Source organism: Polypterus senegalus, chromosome 3 (assembly GCF_016835505.1).
Source record: "Polypterus senegalus isolate Bchr_013 chromosome 3, ASM1683550v1, whole genome shotgun sequence".
Classification (NCBI taxonomy): Eukaryota; Metazoa; Chordata; class Cladistia; order Polypteriformes; family Polypteridae; genus Polypterus; species Polypterus senegalus.
Window position 1 is genome coordinate 84,421,872 of NC_053156.1, and position 17,677 is coordinate 84,439,548.

General features: G+C 38.1%; 1 protein-coding gene across 3 annotated transcripts in view; it reads left to right on the top strand.

Annotated features, from left to right (window-relative positions):
• Positions 1-17,677, top strand: part of adgb (androglobin) — a 204,956-nt gene that overhangs the window by 90,851 nt on the left and 96,428 nt on the right. For all 3 annotated transcript variants that reach the window (XM_039747534.1, XM_039747535.1, XM_039747536.1), the window contains 3 exons: positions 11,994-12,123; positions 12,489-12,630; positions 17,258-17,372. In XM_039747534.1, the coding sequence (XP_039603468.1) occupies positions 11,994-12,123; positions 12,489-12,630; positions 17,258-17,372 (387 nt within the window). The remainder of the gene's footprint in view (positions 1-11,993; positions 12,124-12,488; positions 12,631-17,257; positions 17,373-17,677) is intronic.

Sequence of the window (17,677 nt, forward strand, 5' to 3'; positions counted from 1 at the left end):
ATCCAATCTTTATGCATATGTTACCATAATAAAGCTTGATTAAATTCACAGTGGTTTAGCTTATCCTCTGTCAGAGGTGGCTGGGGTGGCGACCTGGCCGGGACACCCAGGAGGACTGGAGGAGGGCTTGCGCCTTCCCCAGACCATCTGGGGGTGACCGCCCTGGTTCCTTTGTAGCCCTGGACCTCAGCACTTCTGCCACACCAGGAAGTGCTGGGGGGAAGAGGAGCAGGGACACCCGGAGTGCTTCCGGGGATGCAGCCGGCACTTCCACCACACTGTGGTGTGTCCGTGGAAGATTGCCGGAACCCACCTGGAGCACATCCGGGTGATGATAAAAGGGGCCACCTCCCTTCATTCAAAATGAGAGTCGGGAGTGGAGTGGACTGAGCTGGAGAAGAGAGAAGGAGGCAGTCTGAAGACAGGCATTGTGTGGCCAGGACTTTGGAGACTTTGAGGGTTTTTGGTGCACCTTGAACTGTAAATAGTGTAAATAAACGTGTTTGTGGGTGACATGAAAGTGTCTGCCTGTCTGTGTCCGGGACATCCTCCACACCTCTCAATTATAAATTCCATATTATAAGTTTAACAATGCAAAATATTTGTTCTGTATTTTTAATAATTAATAGGCTACAATGAATATTTACAAAACCACAATAGAAATTAGTGCTTAAGTAGTTTCCTTTTTTGTAATAATAGAGTATAGAATTGAACTTTGGGGATTTTACAGGAGATTTCACTTTTTAAAGCCAATACTGTAATAAAGGTATTTCAGCTATCAGTCTCAATATGATATAAAGCACTTACTTTTGTCTTTTTGATCTATCTGCTTCAGGAGTTTATCATTATTTTGAATTATTTTCTTAATTAAGTGCCAAATTGAAGTTTCTTTCCTAGAACAAATTATTCATGTCAAGAGGTTGATCACATATTTTTATGACACCATAAAATAACAAATGCCAGAGCAAGAGAACAACAGCGAACAAACATCTAGATGTGTATTGGAAGTAGAGTTAAATGTTATATGTATTTTATCTAAATCATTTTCACTAATGAACATCTATCCAGTTGTTTAAGCCGTCAGCCAAGTGCAGCATCCTGCTTCAGTGCTTAAGTGACATGTTTGCCTAGTCAGCATTCACCTTCAGAAGTTCATTAATGGCATAGCAACAGTTCAGTTCAGGTCTTAACTCTAGTTGTGTTGTGTGAATAATATCAGGTACAGATTGTTTCTCTTTCTAAAGACATCAATATTATGTTTAATTTTAGATTTTCATTATTATACAGTGTAGCACATTGTTTTTCTCCTTAGGTTCTAAAATTAATTTTGGTTCAATATGATGTGTTATTTCGGGGACCTTTTCACACCATTATAAGTACTATTTCTATATACAGTTATGAGCAACTCATCTTTCTTCATTTAGCATCTATTTTTTAACAACTGTAACAAAGAATTGAAGCAAACCTTAATAATTTGGCAGAAACATGTAGACACAATGGTGTAATGTTTAGTGTTTTGGCTGAACTGCTCCAGGAGAGATGAGGTTTAAAATCCGGATGCTTGCATTTTCACCCATTTGTCTCATGCAGTTTTCCTCAAAAATGTTCAGTACATGTGATGTTGGGCTTTGTGTTTGTGTCTTAAGTCGATTCAGCGAACTTGAGTGTGCTTTTCATGTGCTGGCACTCAGTCCATGTTTGGTTCCTTCTACATACTTGAAGCTACTGGGACAAGTTTTGGCCTCCATGATCCTGTATTGGAATAAATGGGAAGCAATTTGGCACACTCACATTCATGTGAAACAAGAAATATAGACATGGATCTGAGATACAGTTGCAAATATTGGTTTACTGTATCCTTGAGCACAAATAGCCGTTGTAAGTAGTTGCAATACTTCAAACAAATTTCTTATAAGGTTACTTTTAAATGGAACATCTTAAATGATTTATTTATTTATTACAAGTGTTCAAGTAACGATAAGTACTTTTGGTGAGAAGAATTTATGGGACTCACTTTATTCCAGTATTCTCCAGAAGAAGAAAGGTTTTCATTAGTTAATGTATGATGACAGATTCCTTGCAAATTTACAGCTCAGGCATATTTCCTAATAAGGCAATTTAAAGAGGATCATTTTAAACAATTGAAACTGACTGATGCTTAATCTGAGCTCTGATTGGTTTTACTTTATGAAATTAAATAAATAATGACAAAATTGAAGCTCACCTGTCACTATGCTTCTCCTGGCAAAAAGTAAACACTGGACCAGCCTGAAAATGAACATCACTGATGAGGGACGTTAATAATCGTTAAATTGCCAGACTGACTGTCTGAATTGCATTGTAAATCTTGGTAGACAGACTAAGGAGGAAAGACGTTGAAACTGAGGATTTATTAACTTCTTTCGCATCAACATTAATGCTGCGATTCACAATGACAAAGACGCAGTAACTCCTGACACTTTTCTCCTTTTCCTTATTTGCATGCTATTTCAGGGCTTCTTTCTAAGTTCTAAGGTTGATTATTAGTTTGTACCAGTTCAAGTTAGCTGAGAAATATGAAAGACTTTCTTAGAATCAAACATGCAGTTTTTTTAGTCTGTCTGTTTATTTGTTCTAAATCTTCACTTTTATTTGCTTGAAGACTTTTCACAGGTTTTGTTATTTGAAGATATGTGTAATTAGATGTTTTGCAAATTCACTTCTTTTCTAAACATGTTGGATCATTGAGTGGTCGATCTTTCTGCTGATGACTTGATGGCATGCAGATTTTTATCCATTGCATAATACAGGACAGAAAGCACCTGTCAGCACCCTGAATAATGCTAAAGAGATCTAAAATATTCAGAAATTATGTGTTCATTGCCAAAACACACACGTTAGAGACACACAAAAGGAATTGCAACTGTATCTGCCTTCCTCAGCAGGTCTTGAACCTCTCTCTACCTGATAAACTATCTTGCACATATTTTAGTGTACCATACCTACTTATTCTTGCACATTCCTTGCTTCTTCCACCAGTTGAGCCCTGCACTCCTCTAGAGGTACTCCTCTATGAGGTACCTTTAACCACCCTGCTAAGGTCCTTGACAGATCACTTACACGGTAAAGAACATTCCTAGTTTGGCCACAGGGACAGAAGGCTTGAATTCTCTATAATGGTGTTTTGTCCTGGCAGTTCAATCTGTTAGCCATTAAAGAGTTATCAGCTGCCTATTCCTATACAGGGGCAGTTATGTTATATGCTTTCCTGTAGAGCAGTGTTTCCTATATGGATTGCTACGCAAATTGAGTTGTAGTCAGGTTTGTGATGGATTGCTGTGTGATTGTGTAGTAAAATTAAGTTCATTCACAAATGAATTCTGTGGCCGTGTACTACTGTCCACTATTTAGCATGCAGCTTACTGCAGTAGCATGTGATCCAAGATGCAACCTACAAATAACTCCACTAATGAATTACAGAGAGGTTTTATTTCTATGGTACGAAAGCATAATAAATAGTTGCCATAACACCATCACACTCTTATAAAACAGAAGTGACTTTCAAGCAAAAACACAAATAAGTAAAGGGGAGAGAGATGGGAATGACATTTACAAGCTTATGAGCTGAAGGGACTGCAGCACTAGCTTGGAAAATCAAAATGAAAATAATGGGTGCGCCACAAGAATGTCACAATTTTTGGGGTGTTATGAGAGGTGAGTCAATAAGGTGTTATATATATTGCCGTGGCAGTGTTGTGGCTAAGCACACTGGTCATAATTGTTCAGTGCCTCATTGTGTCTAAATACTGTATCTAACTTAGGTGCAAAGAAGATTATGTATTAAGTTTAACATGCTTTGGTGATAAGAATTCCTTCTTGTAACACTATTTTTAAACGCTTCAGTAAATTTCAAAAGTGTTAGTTGGACCACTGAGAACTGTAAGGACATGAGAAAATATCAAAAGAGGAGGGCTGTAGAGAGGAGCACTCAGCATTCAGCACATGGTCAGTCAAGTAGTATTAAACATTTCATACTGGCCCATTTTCTGAATTATCCTATAACCTATGTAAAATATGTTGTGCATAATTTCTTTGGAATAATATAGCTGTGCAATGCAACCTATGTATTGATTATGGAAACCTCGAACCACAGAGGGAATAAAAGAACTTTTTGACTTGTACATACAACATAATAACACACACATAAGAGAAACTATCTACATGTGAGTTATCTTGTATGTATGAAATAAAAACACAATAAAAAATGTGGTTCAGAGTTAGTTAATTATGTCAAATATATGACTTTGTAAGGCTTAGGGCCCTAAGCTTTATTGTCATTTTTGTCCTAATTGGCCCATTTATTAACAACTAGCAAAATACCCGCGCTTCGCAGCGGAGAAGTAGTGTGTTAAAGAAGTTATGAAAAAGAAAAGGAAAGATTTTAAAAATAACGTAACATGATTGTCAATGTAATTGTTTTGTCAATGATATGAGTGTTGCTGTCTTATATATATATATACACATACACACACACACACACAAACATATATATACATATACATATATATACATATCCTCATATACACATATATACATACGTATACATATACACATCTACATATATATACATATATACACATATCAACATATATATATACACACATACATACACACACACACACACATATATACATATACACATACATACACATAAATATACATATACAGTATATACACACATACACATACATATATATACACACATACATACATACACACATATATATATATATACACATACATATCTACATATATATATATATACTGTATATAGCAAAATCCCCGTGTTTCGCAGCAATGAAGTACTGCTTTTAAATTTTTATTAAGAAGAAAAGAAAACCTTTTTAAACTGAGGGAAAATATACCAATAACTATTTGTTAAGGATCTCTTTGTATACCACGTTGTCAGTTCAGCACTGTATTACACTGGTTGTAATATGACCAAGCTGTGCACTGAGCTTACTCTTGAGCATGCAATGTATAGTTGTCCAGGAGAAAAGCAATCTTGCCTCAAATCAATGGCAACCTTTTGTAGGGTCTGTCCCTGAGACTTATTAACTATCATCGCGAAGCAGAGTCTTACTGGAAATTGGAGGCATTTGAATTGAAATGGGAGATCAGAGAGTATAACGGTGATGCGAGGAATACATTCAGAGTGTGGTGCTGTGCTTTTTTTTTGTGAAGCTGCCTTTACACAGCTTTTCAGCTGTTTTATAAATGAACGCCATATAAGGCCGTACTTTCTCCTTGCTTCGCGGTTCTGTACTGTTTTATTGTTCGTTTATTACGATTGTTATAGTTATTGTGTAGGTATTTGAGACTTACTTTACTGTTCAGGTACCCATTTCCTTTATTTAATCCGCGGCTTCTGCGCTATTTTTTGTTCGTTTATTACGATTATAGTTATTTATTGATTCCCATCTTTAGCTGACTGCCTGCTCATATAAGGCGCTCCGCTGTTTTTTTGTGAAGCAGCCTTTACACAACTTCTCCGCTGTTTTATAAATGAACGACATATAAGACCATCCTTTTTCCTTGCCTCGGCAAGGAAGCATCCTTTTTATTTAATCCACGGGTTCTCCGCTGTTTTATTGTTCGTTTATTATGATTGTTATAGTTCTGTTTGTATAGCACGTTGTCAGTTCAGCACTCCAGTTGTAATATAACCAAGCTGTGCAAGCTTACTCTTGAGAATGCAACGTATAGTTGTCCAGGAGAAAAGTAATCTTGCCTCAAATCAATGGCAACCTTTTGTAGGGTCTGTCCCTCAGACTTATTACTTGTCATCGCGAAGCAGAGCCTTACTGGAAATTGGAGGCATTTGAATTGAAATGGGAGATCAGAGGGTATAACGGGGATGCGAGGAATACATTCAGAGTGTGAAGAAACTCTAGAGACAGCTTGTGCATTAACTTGTGGATTTTTCTGTGAGTATTTGGTGGCAGTGTGACGAAGTTGCTTCCGCAAGACCGCGTTAGCTGTGGAGCTCAGCTCGGAGCATATTCTTTTCCTACCTTGTCAATTGTGTAATGTGTTTTTTTGAACAGGTTTGATTGATGGAAGTGATCACTCGTACTGCGTTGAGTCAGTTCACGTGAGCTGTTCTCTTGTGTGATGTTGCGATGTTCATGGCTTTATTTAATGTTAGCTAAGACCCGGCACTTAAAAGTTTCTCACTACAGCAATTTTAACTCCGTTACAAAGTGATCCAAAGTCTCGTTTATACCTCGTGTCTTCTCATTAAACTTGTATCTCAGGAATATGGTATTCGTCGTAGGCATGACAAACGGCAGCGGGAGCATGTCTATAAACTTAATTTAAACTTACGGTTTACACCGTGCTTTGTTTCCGCAGTAGCTGCACTTATGAATATGCTTGCATGCGTTTTTCCTTCAGCACTCTTTGGAGCTCTTCCTTGTTTTCTATGTACTGCGTTCACAGTCAGTTCACGTGATTACGTGGAAGGCGTGATGATGCGACACGCAACTTCGGCTCCCACGGCCATCGAGCTGCAGTCTATTACAGTATATGGATAAAAATAGGTTCCAGTTACCATTACGCATAGAATTTCGAAATGAAACCTGCCCAACTTTTGTAAGTAAGGAATGAGCCTGCCAAATTTCAGCCTTCTACCTACATGGGTAGTAGTTGGAGAATTAGTGATGAGTGAGTGAGTCAGTCAGTCAGTCAGTGAGGGCTTTGCCTTTTATTAGTATACATATGTTTGCTCTCCACTTTTCCCTTTTAGTCATATTCATGTGAAAAACATTTTGGAATGGAAACAAAAATGTTTACTATTTCTTTATTACATGGCCATTGCTATTTGTCTATGTATGGCTCTTCTGTCATTATGGTAATAATCCTCTCCATGACTCCCAATATGCTACTGGTTCTCAGATTAACCTCCTTGGCACTAATCCTGGGTATGAGTTGGGCTTGGTGATGTTCAATGGTCACTTTCAAGCATGAGGAACTCCTGGACAGTATTCTGCTGGCATCTGGAGGATGAAATAACATCATGCCGCAAAAATTCATGAGTATTTCTGTGCATTTTGCCCCTCTAATATATGACTGGGGTGAAACCTTTAACCAAAACACAATGGTATTATAAGTTTAGTTTTAGAACAAACTAAAACTGAATCTTTAATTGAATCCAACAATAGTAATGTCAATGTGAATAAGTCATCAGACATTGACACAGATAGTGAAACTGATGAATATGGCGCTGACATGATATGCCTGGTGACTTCTGTCACATAACGCTGCATCAGGGTATAGTATCTACATTGCAAAAAAGGAAAATGATTGCAATCAAGTAGAGCAAAAAGAAAGCTGTTAGCCACCAATCACTGTTTACAATGCAGCAACTATCAATGTTCTTGGAAGGGAAATGTGGAAGTCACTAAGCTTTGTGCTGTGGTAGCCTACAATAGCACAATGGGCACGTTGATTGTGCGTGTGAGGCACTGACATTATACCCTGTAATGTAAAAACAGAAAAAGCAACAGAAAAAGCATTATAAAGTAAGTGTTGAAAGAAACATGCTTGTACTGCATCGATTGTGATGTTAGGCTGTGCATTGGTGACTGTTTCAAAACATATCCTACAAAGAACTTTTACTAAATCTTCATTGGTATAGGAGGGGTCACTAGACATACCTTTCCTATTGTATTTATGTTATCGTTTTGGTATTTACATGTTTCTGTTTAATGTAATAACGTTTTTTTTTCCTGAAAAAAAAATTCAACATGTTCTAATTGTTTTTTTCTGGGGGTAAACATAATGGTATGAAAGCTTAAGAACACCAGCCCTAGAGTTCTTGTATAACAGCATCAGCCTCTTGCCAGTTCTACCAAACTGACTCTTGAATAGAAACTTTCCAAGGAATCGGCCCTTTAATTATCACCGGTCAGCCAACCCCTTGCCAACTTTGTTGTTAGTTATACATACAAGCCTGCAGTATCTGCTGAGCCACCTGAACTCTATAGTAATGTCAATGTGAATAAGTCAAGACACTGACACTGGCTCGTGCTTTAGCCTTCTGCCCTTCTTGTTCTGTCAACTCTGAACAACCCCCTCTCCCTGCACTGGCACGTACCATTTTTTGGTTTCTCTTTGCTGGTGTTACTGTCTCTCTCCCCTTGAAGCCTGTCAGACTGATTTCCTTTGCCCTTTACCCCCTTGCTCGGTTCCTTGGCAGTTGCCCCTGGCAACCTTTTGCCAGTCATGTGCCTCTTTACAATATTAGCAATCACTTAACTGTATTTATAACTGGGACTTATTAATGCTGAAATCATCCAGATGCAAGAGCAGGTGTACAGTAAATGTTGCCTGTTTATTTCATATGCTATGAAGAGCAAGCATTTGTATAGTGCATTTAAATCCTTTAATTCTTACAGAAAGTTCCAAATTAAAATGACCTTTTATATTTGGATTCTTTCTGATCATTCGATTAAAATTATCGCAGTAAAGTTAAAGCAGATGGAAAAAGATGGTCTTATAATAACACTTGAAAAGTGGATGTGTATGACTGCCAAAGAAATACACAGAAATATATTTGCATGTCAGAAGTGAGGAGAAGATAATTCAGAGCCTTGGGCTGTTGTCAGTGTAGATTGCTGTGCAATAGAATTTGCTTCTTCATATCTTTTTTAACATGGTTATTCTCTTTTCCTATTTTTTATTTCTTTCTCTGTTGTACTTCCATTATTCTGATATGATAATTTTTCTGCACTTAATGCAGATCAGCATCAAATGCAAACACACATACTTGGCCTACTTTTATTCCACCCAAAGGTTTACTTGCAAAATCATTTACATTGTAGGAGATGAAAGGTTTAGGATCCCAGAATAATAAGATTCCCTTTTGAATTTTTCCAATTTAAATAAGTATGTTGCATAGATCACTGCCAACAAAAGTTCAAAATCCTCTTGAGCTAAACATTCTGTATTTTTCTTTCCTGGATTACAGGTGATATAAGGACCTGTCTTCATGACATGAGCCAGGTCAGGGTCATAGTTCTTTTTCAAGTTCGGCATCTTTCAAGATAGGATAGAAAATAATGACTCATCATACCTCGGAGTTTAATCAAAATACCATTCCTATATTCCATTCATTTTAGTCCCTTTAAAGGCAGCAGAAAGCTTACACACATGGCCACATTCATTCATTCATTTTTCCATCCTTCGATTCTCTGTTTTTTTAAAAACCCTATCAACCTTATGGGTCTTTCCTGGCAGCGCAGAGCATAATGTGATAATTAACCCAGGATGGATCACCAGTTAATTTATTTCTCAAAACTTCATATACATAAAGTATCTCTAAATGCTGCAATGAAGAATTGAAACAAAATTCTGGAGATGGAAACTTCAACCATTTATCCATATTCATGCCACTAAAAAACTTGAATCAAGAGGTTTGCAATTAAGTGTTTATTTTCCATCCCGTCCCGATGATCACTGTACTCAGGTTATTATTATCAATGGATTGATAACAATTTTGCAGTCTTTAATATAAAAACACAGCCATCAATCTTTTGTATTTTCTTTGGGATATCAGAAAATTCACAATAAAAACTCTTTTTGATCTGTTCTCCTACCTAACTTAAGACAGTGGTTTTCAATTACAGTCAGTTTTACAATGACTGCCTCATTCATATATTTGATAGATCTCATTGTTCAATGAGCTGGCCTTTTTTATTTTCTTATTATGAGAAATTCAAAAAAATTAGAATTTTCAAAAAAACATACTTTGTTATTATATTTTTAATTCACACTTTACTTTAGTGTTCTTTGCTTAATTTTCCCCAAAGGCTGACAATGCTGAATGCTAAAGGAAGGCAGTTATTTCAGTGCTATATTCACTTGTCTGCTCGTTAATAGATAATTTTCATAAGGAGTTGACAAGTGAAAATGGCAGGGAAGAATCTTCTCACCTTTAGCCTTCAGTGTTGTTTGCATTTTCTCTGCACTACTCTTTGCTAATCATTAGCATTTGGATACAATTAAGGGAGCAAATTTATAGAAAAGGATGAATTAAAATGAAAACAGTGGAAGAAATGTAAGCATTTAAAGCTATGGAAAAGAATACAAATATATGTGAATTTCTTAATGTAATATAGAATAATACCTAGGATATTAGTTAATATTCTTTATTAACATCTAACAGTATCACATTTTAAAAAGCAGGGAAGCTGTCTAAGCCAGTCCTTGCTTGGGAACATTTATGACTTACCAGATCAAGATACGATTTCTACACGCAGGCATCCTTAGCTAAAATTCCAAAGCAGGAATTGACTGGGAAGGCCAGCTAGCCTGGGGGAATACAGGTGGCTAGGACATTATGGATGGAGTGAAAGGGAAAGGTAGGCACCTCTTCCCCATCCTAGGAGAAAAACATGGGTTGTATTGGGGCTAAGTCTGCCTGAGCAGAATCACTAGTACCACCAAACTGTAACCAGTAGCCAGGACCAGTAAAATTGGATAAATGAAGCCTGCAAAGCAAAGCAGGCTGTCTCTATCCATGGAGATGGCCAGGCCATCACTCACTCCATTCAAGGGCCATGTGGGAACAAAGACCAAGTCAGACCAGAGACTAATCAATATTAAAAGACAGAAAGCCAACAGGTAGCCTGTTATCGGGTTGTATTATTTTAACCAACACTGATTTTACCACATTGTCCCCCTTATTCTAGGGCTTCCTTACTTAGGGTTTGTTAACCTTGCTGTCAGAGTATGAGTTGCTAGTAAGTTGTGAAAATGACTGTGTACCTATTAATTTGCGACCAAAGAGAACATAAAAGTAGTATTTGATCATGAGAAGAATGTGTTGCTAAAATCCACACCGTTTATATTTGGGGATGGTGTGCTCTATAGTTTGTGACCTGTTAAGGAAATAACAAAGGCCACCAATTTGTTGCACAGCAATACATGCTCCAGCACAGCTCTCCACATCATAAACATGCTTCATAAAAAAAAATAACAAGTTCTCAACACTCCAGTCTTTTGTCCAGGTTTGACACCTTCTGTTTGGACCCTCAAGTTGCCATGGGAGGTAACGAAAATTTAAAACAAGAGGTGCCTAATTGACTTAACATTGCAAAAAAGCTTACAGACCATTGGTATAAGTGTATGAAGAAGGAGGAGTACTAGTGTCTCAAGGATGAATAAAATAACATGAGAAAAAGAACAAAAAAAATTATTATACACCCATTAACTGCAAATTAAATTATAATAATGAATACATAGTATAATTTGTGTTACATATTATCTTAATCTGGAAGTTTTTATTCAGCCTATGGCAAGTAGTGCATTACAGATAATGTATGCATCTGGCTCTACTTATGGACATTTATTTAAAGCAAATGCCAAAGTCAACAGAAGAATTACAGATGTTGAATATCATTAACCACTCTGTTTAGGAAGATATGTTGCCATTGTAGTGTTACAGACATTTCAAAATGAACACAACCTGTGAACAATATTTAGTAGCAATATACTGTCAGATTATCAGAATAGTGTGATAGAATGGCACCTAATCCATGACAGGGTTCTTGACTGCATCTGGCAATCCACAATCCAGACTTGCATTAAGTCGGTTTGAGGCTGTTGTTTAATGTCACATTGGACTATTTTTGTTTGCATTTATTTTTGTAAGAATATGGTTTAGACTACAGTTATATTTTGCCTTCAGAAGTGAAAATTATTTTCTTATTGCTTTGTTGAAAACATGCTTCTTTTTGATTTACAAATGTCTAAGAGGTTAATTTCTGCTTTCAGGGCTCAAAGGTGGAATCGGATGACCAAAATAAAGATATTGTAAACTGTGCCACCAAGTGGCACCTTTCAATTTTTACGGGGCCAAAAACACACTGTTTTGTTCTTTTCACTCTGTTTTAGGGAAATGTTTATTGTGACCAATGCCAACATATTTACCTTCCACAAAATATTTTTAGGCAGCAGATGACAAGAGGCACAGCTTTCTCTTTGTGGACAATTTGAAACCGTCACAAATCTTAATAAGCTTCTCTGCGCTACTGCAAGATGGAGACTCTGTATTTGAAAGCAAGGAGAAATTTGGCAAAGGTTTATTTTAATTCATTTGTTCAAGTTTAATAGAAATTGTTGGCTTCTGTTGTAAGAGTACTGTATATCATAAATTAAAGCTAATGAACATATATTATGTATACAAGAGTTTTGAAATGGTTTATCTTTATAATGGCATAGCTATATGTTCTCCAAATTGTTTTGGTATCATTCCATTAAATAATAGGTATGCAATATGTAAAAAAAACACTATAATTTATTCTGTTCACTTTATTATATGTATTTTATTTAATTAATGACAACTGTTTCAGGGTACTATAGGAACATAACTAGTAATAATAGAGATCTTTGACTTGTCATATTGCTGTATAAGATCAATGTTTACTTTTCTGTATAATCTCCAGACAGTCCTACAGAGGTCATGCTGCCAAAGCCTGCCTTACTCATTGCTGAACCATTTTCTTGGAAGACTCTATCCGTCCGTCCACCTGTTCTAAAAATGCATACTTTTGCTACCAAATCAACTATGGTAAATATATCACCAGGGTAAGTTAATGTGTTTTTTTCCCCTAGAAAGGGAAGATCGTTTATACTGTAAATATGTAAGTTTAGTAGTACATACAGAAAGCAACTGTCAAAGGAGGTGTTAGATTGATTGATGACTTTAAGCCCCACCCCAAATATGATTTATGACTTTAAGCCCCTCCCCAAATATGATTTATGAAAATATGATTTATGAAAATATGAGAATATGATTTATGAAAATATAAAAATATGAACTATACCCGTCCCTGGGGGGGTTGGACCACCGTCATAATTGATCATCTCTAAACCCCGCCTTTTAGGGTAGGTCTTTCGTAAACCGGACACTTATCACTCCCCATTAACAATACTCACGCCCCCGAGGTACGCCTTTATCTCTCTATCCGCCTAGAGGGTTAGGGGTGAGGCGTGTCTCTCACCCCCGACTGTGGGAGGAGACGAAAGAGTTCTTGTATAAAATTCTAGTCACTTAGTGAAAACGCCACGACACACAAAAGCAAACAGAATGGACAGTCTTGTGAACGCTCCTAAGAAACTGAAAGCAAACAGGGCGTCCAGTAGAACGTTACGGCAGTTACGGGAACCACGCTTCAGCTCTGCCTGGTACGATTCTAACTGTGCTTTGTGCCGGGTAGAGGTAAAAAGAAATGCCGAGGTACAGGTCACGATCGCTGTTTCCAAGAAGGAGCCTATCCTTCCCGAATATAACGAGGCCTGTCACGAAAAGGAGGAGGAAGATAAAGAAAATGTGATAAAGGAGCGAGTGAGTGAAATTAATTTTTCTATAAAAGACTGGAGTTTTTTTAAAGCTCTTATGCCAAATATTGATGAAGTTGTTTATCAAGGAAAACTGTCCGGCCAGATGAAAAGAATTAAAAGAAAATTGGAGGAGGAGTTTAGCATGTTGAATAATTCATGCTTGGAAGAGGAGGAGGAAGAAAACTGGGGGTCAGCCGCCCCCTAAGTGAGCGGAGATAAATACAGAGGTCTTTTCCATAGTCTACATTAACCTAAAACCCTATCGAGATGTCTTCAACTAACTACCCTTCTGAAGCTGGTGCTAGCTGGGCTGGTCGTCTCCCTGTTCTCTCGGCCTCTGAGGTGGCAGAAGTCCTCGACATTTAGATGCGCTCCGAAGAAACAAGCTCTGGGGGTATGGAACATACGTCCGCCGCTGAATACCTGTTTTGGCCGGCTAACCTTTAAGCCAACACCGCCTACTCTACTCCCGACGAGATGATCGACCCTAACCTACAGCCCGGCTACTCTGCGGTAAACCAGATGCTGACAGACAGCGATGTGTTTTGGGCAGGTAAGAACCAGCACCCCGCCGGCTACGTTCCTGATCAGGCCTGTTGGTCTATGGAACAGACAGTGGCAGTCAACGGCCTGTTTTGGCCCGACGACATCAAATCTAACTCTGGTTACTCTGCTCCTAACAACTGTCCTTCAGACCCACCATCTTGGCCGGATCTTCTGATGCCCTCAAATGACCAGATCTATATCAGTTACCCGCCCCTGATGATATGTATTGGCTGAACAGTCTCCTGGAGAACCGTACAGTACCTGACTTTTTTGTCCCTGCTGAGGATGCTCTGGGGAGCCTAACGGGCGCATGCAGACCATGCATCAAGAAGAGACTGTGGACGACTTGGTAGATGCTCTGGCCGCTTGGAAGCCATCGTCCCAGGATTCTGATTATGAGGGCATGGACATTGAACAAACTGACGGGCCCCTGGGTGAAACACTTCGAAAGACTCTGAAACTGATCAAGAGTTTGATTGCAGCTCTGTTGGACATAATAGTCGATCGGGACCTAAAAAACACCTGTCAAGGTTGTTTCATAAACCACCCCAGCCAGACGCAATCAAACTCTTGATCAGTTTCAGAGTCAGAGTCAGTTTCAATGTCCATGCCCTCATAATCAGAATCCTGGGACGCGGGTCTCCTAACCATGCCGCCCATATTAATTAATTAATTAATTGTTAATAAGTGTCCGGTTTACGAAAGACACACCCTAAAAGGCGGGGTTTAAAGATGATCAGTTATGACAGTGGTCCAACCCCCCAGGGGGCGGGGTATAGTTCATATTTTTATATTTTAATATTTTCATAAATCATATTTTCATATTTTTGTATTTTCATAAATCATATTTTCATATTTTCATTAATCTTATTTGGGGCGGGGCTTAAAGTCATAAATCATATTTGGGGACGGGGCTTAAAGTCATCAATCAATCTAACACCTCCTTTGATAGTTGCTTTCTGTATGTACTACGATGTATTTGTGACCATAACATTCTTAATTGTAGTCTATGTACTGCATAGATGGCTTACTGATTTATTGAAATTTATTTAAATATTTTATCTCTTGTTAAGTTAATCAATCTTCCAATCAAATAGTGAACCTAATAACAGAACTTCTTGAACTGTCTTTAGTATTTTACTAATTAAAATAAGGAAAAGCCAAACAAAGCTTAAGCTAAACCAAATAAAGAAGACCAAAATTTTGATTGCTGTTTTATTTTATATATCTCTGGTTTTATTATATGCAAAAAATATTAAAGTTGTTAATTACCTGGTTGTCCTTCCATCCATTCATTTTGAAGCCGCTTAATCTAATTCAGGATCTCAGCAGCCCCGGTCCATTCTTTGTAAATAGCATTTCTAAAAATATACTTTCTGTGTTCTGCAAATGATGAATTATATGTTGCGAAAAAGGAAAAGACTCGACACACTTAAAAAGATTTGGGGCAGCCACATCTATAATATTCTTGGCTGCAAATGTTTTTTTAAATAGCACAGAGCTGTTCACAATACTGAGTCCAAAACAGAACTGATGAGGGTTGGAAAATATGGCAGCTTTAAGGGATTAGACCGGAAGTGATGTAGGGGAACTGGAAGTGATGTCCTTTTGATGTCGGTCTGTGCACCGGAAGTGACATTCTTCTGGGCGCCAGAACCGGAAGTGACATTCTTCTGGGCACTGGAACCGGAAGTGACATTCTTCTGGGCACTGGAACTGGAAGTGACATTCTTCTGGGCGCTGGAACCAGCATCATCAGCACTGAACCAAATAGGTTTTCCTGCAGCTGGTCTGTAGATATAACAGGAGATGATTTAGAGAACCCTGCCACCCCCTGACCTGGTGCAGAATTACTTTTGCTTGGTCCACACAACATCCCCCTACTCGCATGTGTGTGACACTGTGGATTACTATATATATATATATATATATATTTATATAGTGGTAAAATGAGCCCCCGACACAGATAGACACAATGACAAGTCAAAGCACAACACACCCTTTAATCTTTTCTTTTCTTTACAGCACACAATACAGACAATTCTTCCCAATACAGCTCAGTCCCTTCTTCTCTTCTCTTTTCTCGGTCCTCTACCTCCCGACTCCGGCTCCTTGAATGGAGTGAGACAGCCTCTTGTATATTGCATCTGGAAGCGCTCCAGGTGCTCCCTGATGATTATCTGGCAGCACTTCCTGGTGTGGTGGAAGTGTTGCATGGACATCCGGAAGCACTTCAGCACCACAATCTTCAGTATATATATATATGTTTATTTCCACCACGATGTGCACCAGGTGCTTGATGATGCTGTTCCGGCAGCACTTCCTGGTGTGGCGGAAGTGCTGCCCTTGCACCCAGAAGCACTCCTGGCATTCCTGGAAGGTCCTTCCCTCACCCTCCCAGGTGTGGCGGAAGTTGAGATCTCCCAGGCTCCACGATGCTCGGGAGCCCCCTGGCGGTGGCCATATATATATATATATATATATATATAAATGTATACACAATTACACATAAAGACACATATATATAAATAGATATAGATTTGTATACATAACACTTACAGTGTTTACATATTTTATAAGAATTGGCAGCATAAAAATTGCCTATGCCAGTGAGGGAGCTTAGCGGCTGCTATTTGCCAGTAATCCCTGTATGTATGCTGTGTGCCCCTGATGAGCTTTAGGCAAAGCACCAGCATGTGAGAAAGAGCAAGAGATGCAGAATGGGAGGAGGCTGGCAACGCTGCCCTAGAAGGCCTGGGGGCCAATCATCCTTGCAAACTGCCACACCATGGAATGAAACAGTTTATGCTAAAATAAATATTTTGTATCCACATTTTTTTAGCGCCTCTTTCAAAAGTGAACCAATTTCCCTGTTTAAGTCTACCCCTCCATTCATTGCTTCATACCTGATGCTGCCTGAATGGCTGCCTGTGACACTGAATTAGCACTGTTGGTTAATTAAAATGGATGGATATGAAAGCCTTATCTTATTCTCTATTCAACAAATGGCCTTAATCCTTTGCACTACCGTGCTCACACCTACTGCACCAGTTAGATTTCCTGATTAACCTAACTTGCACATATCTGGGTTATAGAAGGAAAGTGTAACCTCACATATTTTGTGACCAGACCTGGATGCTGTGAGGTGGCAGAATTGGCACTGCAGCCCATATCACTCTCTTTCACACTATATACTGTATGTCTAATTTAAATTTATGTAATTTCAAAACATGTATGCTAAATGATATCCATATATGTTGAAATTGTTAGAATTAACCTTGTTTAACATGTTTTATTTGTCTGTGCTGTCTTTATACTATTGTAGACGTCATGTTTTTCGGTTCACTGCAAGATCTCCCTTAGGATACAACATTCACTTGTGCAGTTCTGTGCCATTTATCTTTGGTGAGGAAGAAACTGTCATGCCATGTCTTCAAAAGGTAAGTATTACTATAGCAACCGATCTCAAAGATTGATTAATTCTCCGCTGCTTTATTACTCTAGTTTTATTTTCATCTTTTATTTTGCATCATAAAACCAGAAGAGTCAGTAAATCTTTCAGATGTTATAATATTTTACATGCTGGTATTACATAAATAAAAAAAATGTCTATGTACTTATAAGAGTGGCCTGTTTGAGGGTGAAGATTTGTTATCATTTCACAATGTATCGCCAGTTTTCAGGCAGGATTTGTTACTCCAAGTAAACTTTGAATGGCATGACACAATTTTGGAATTGTATAGCA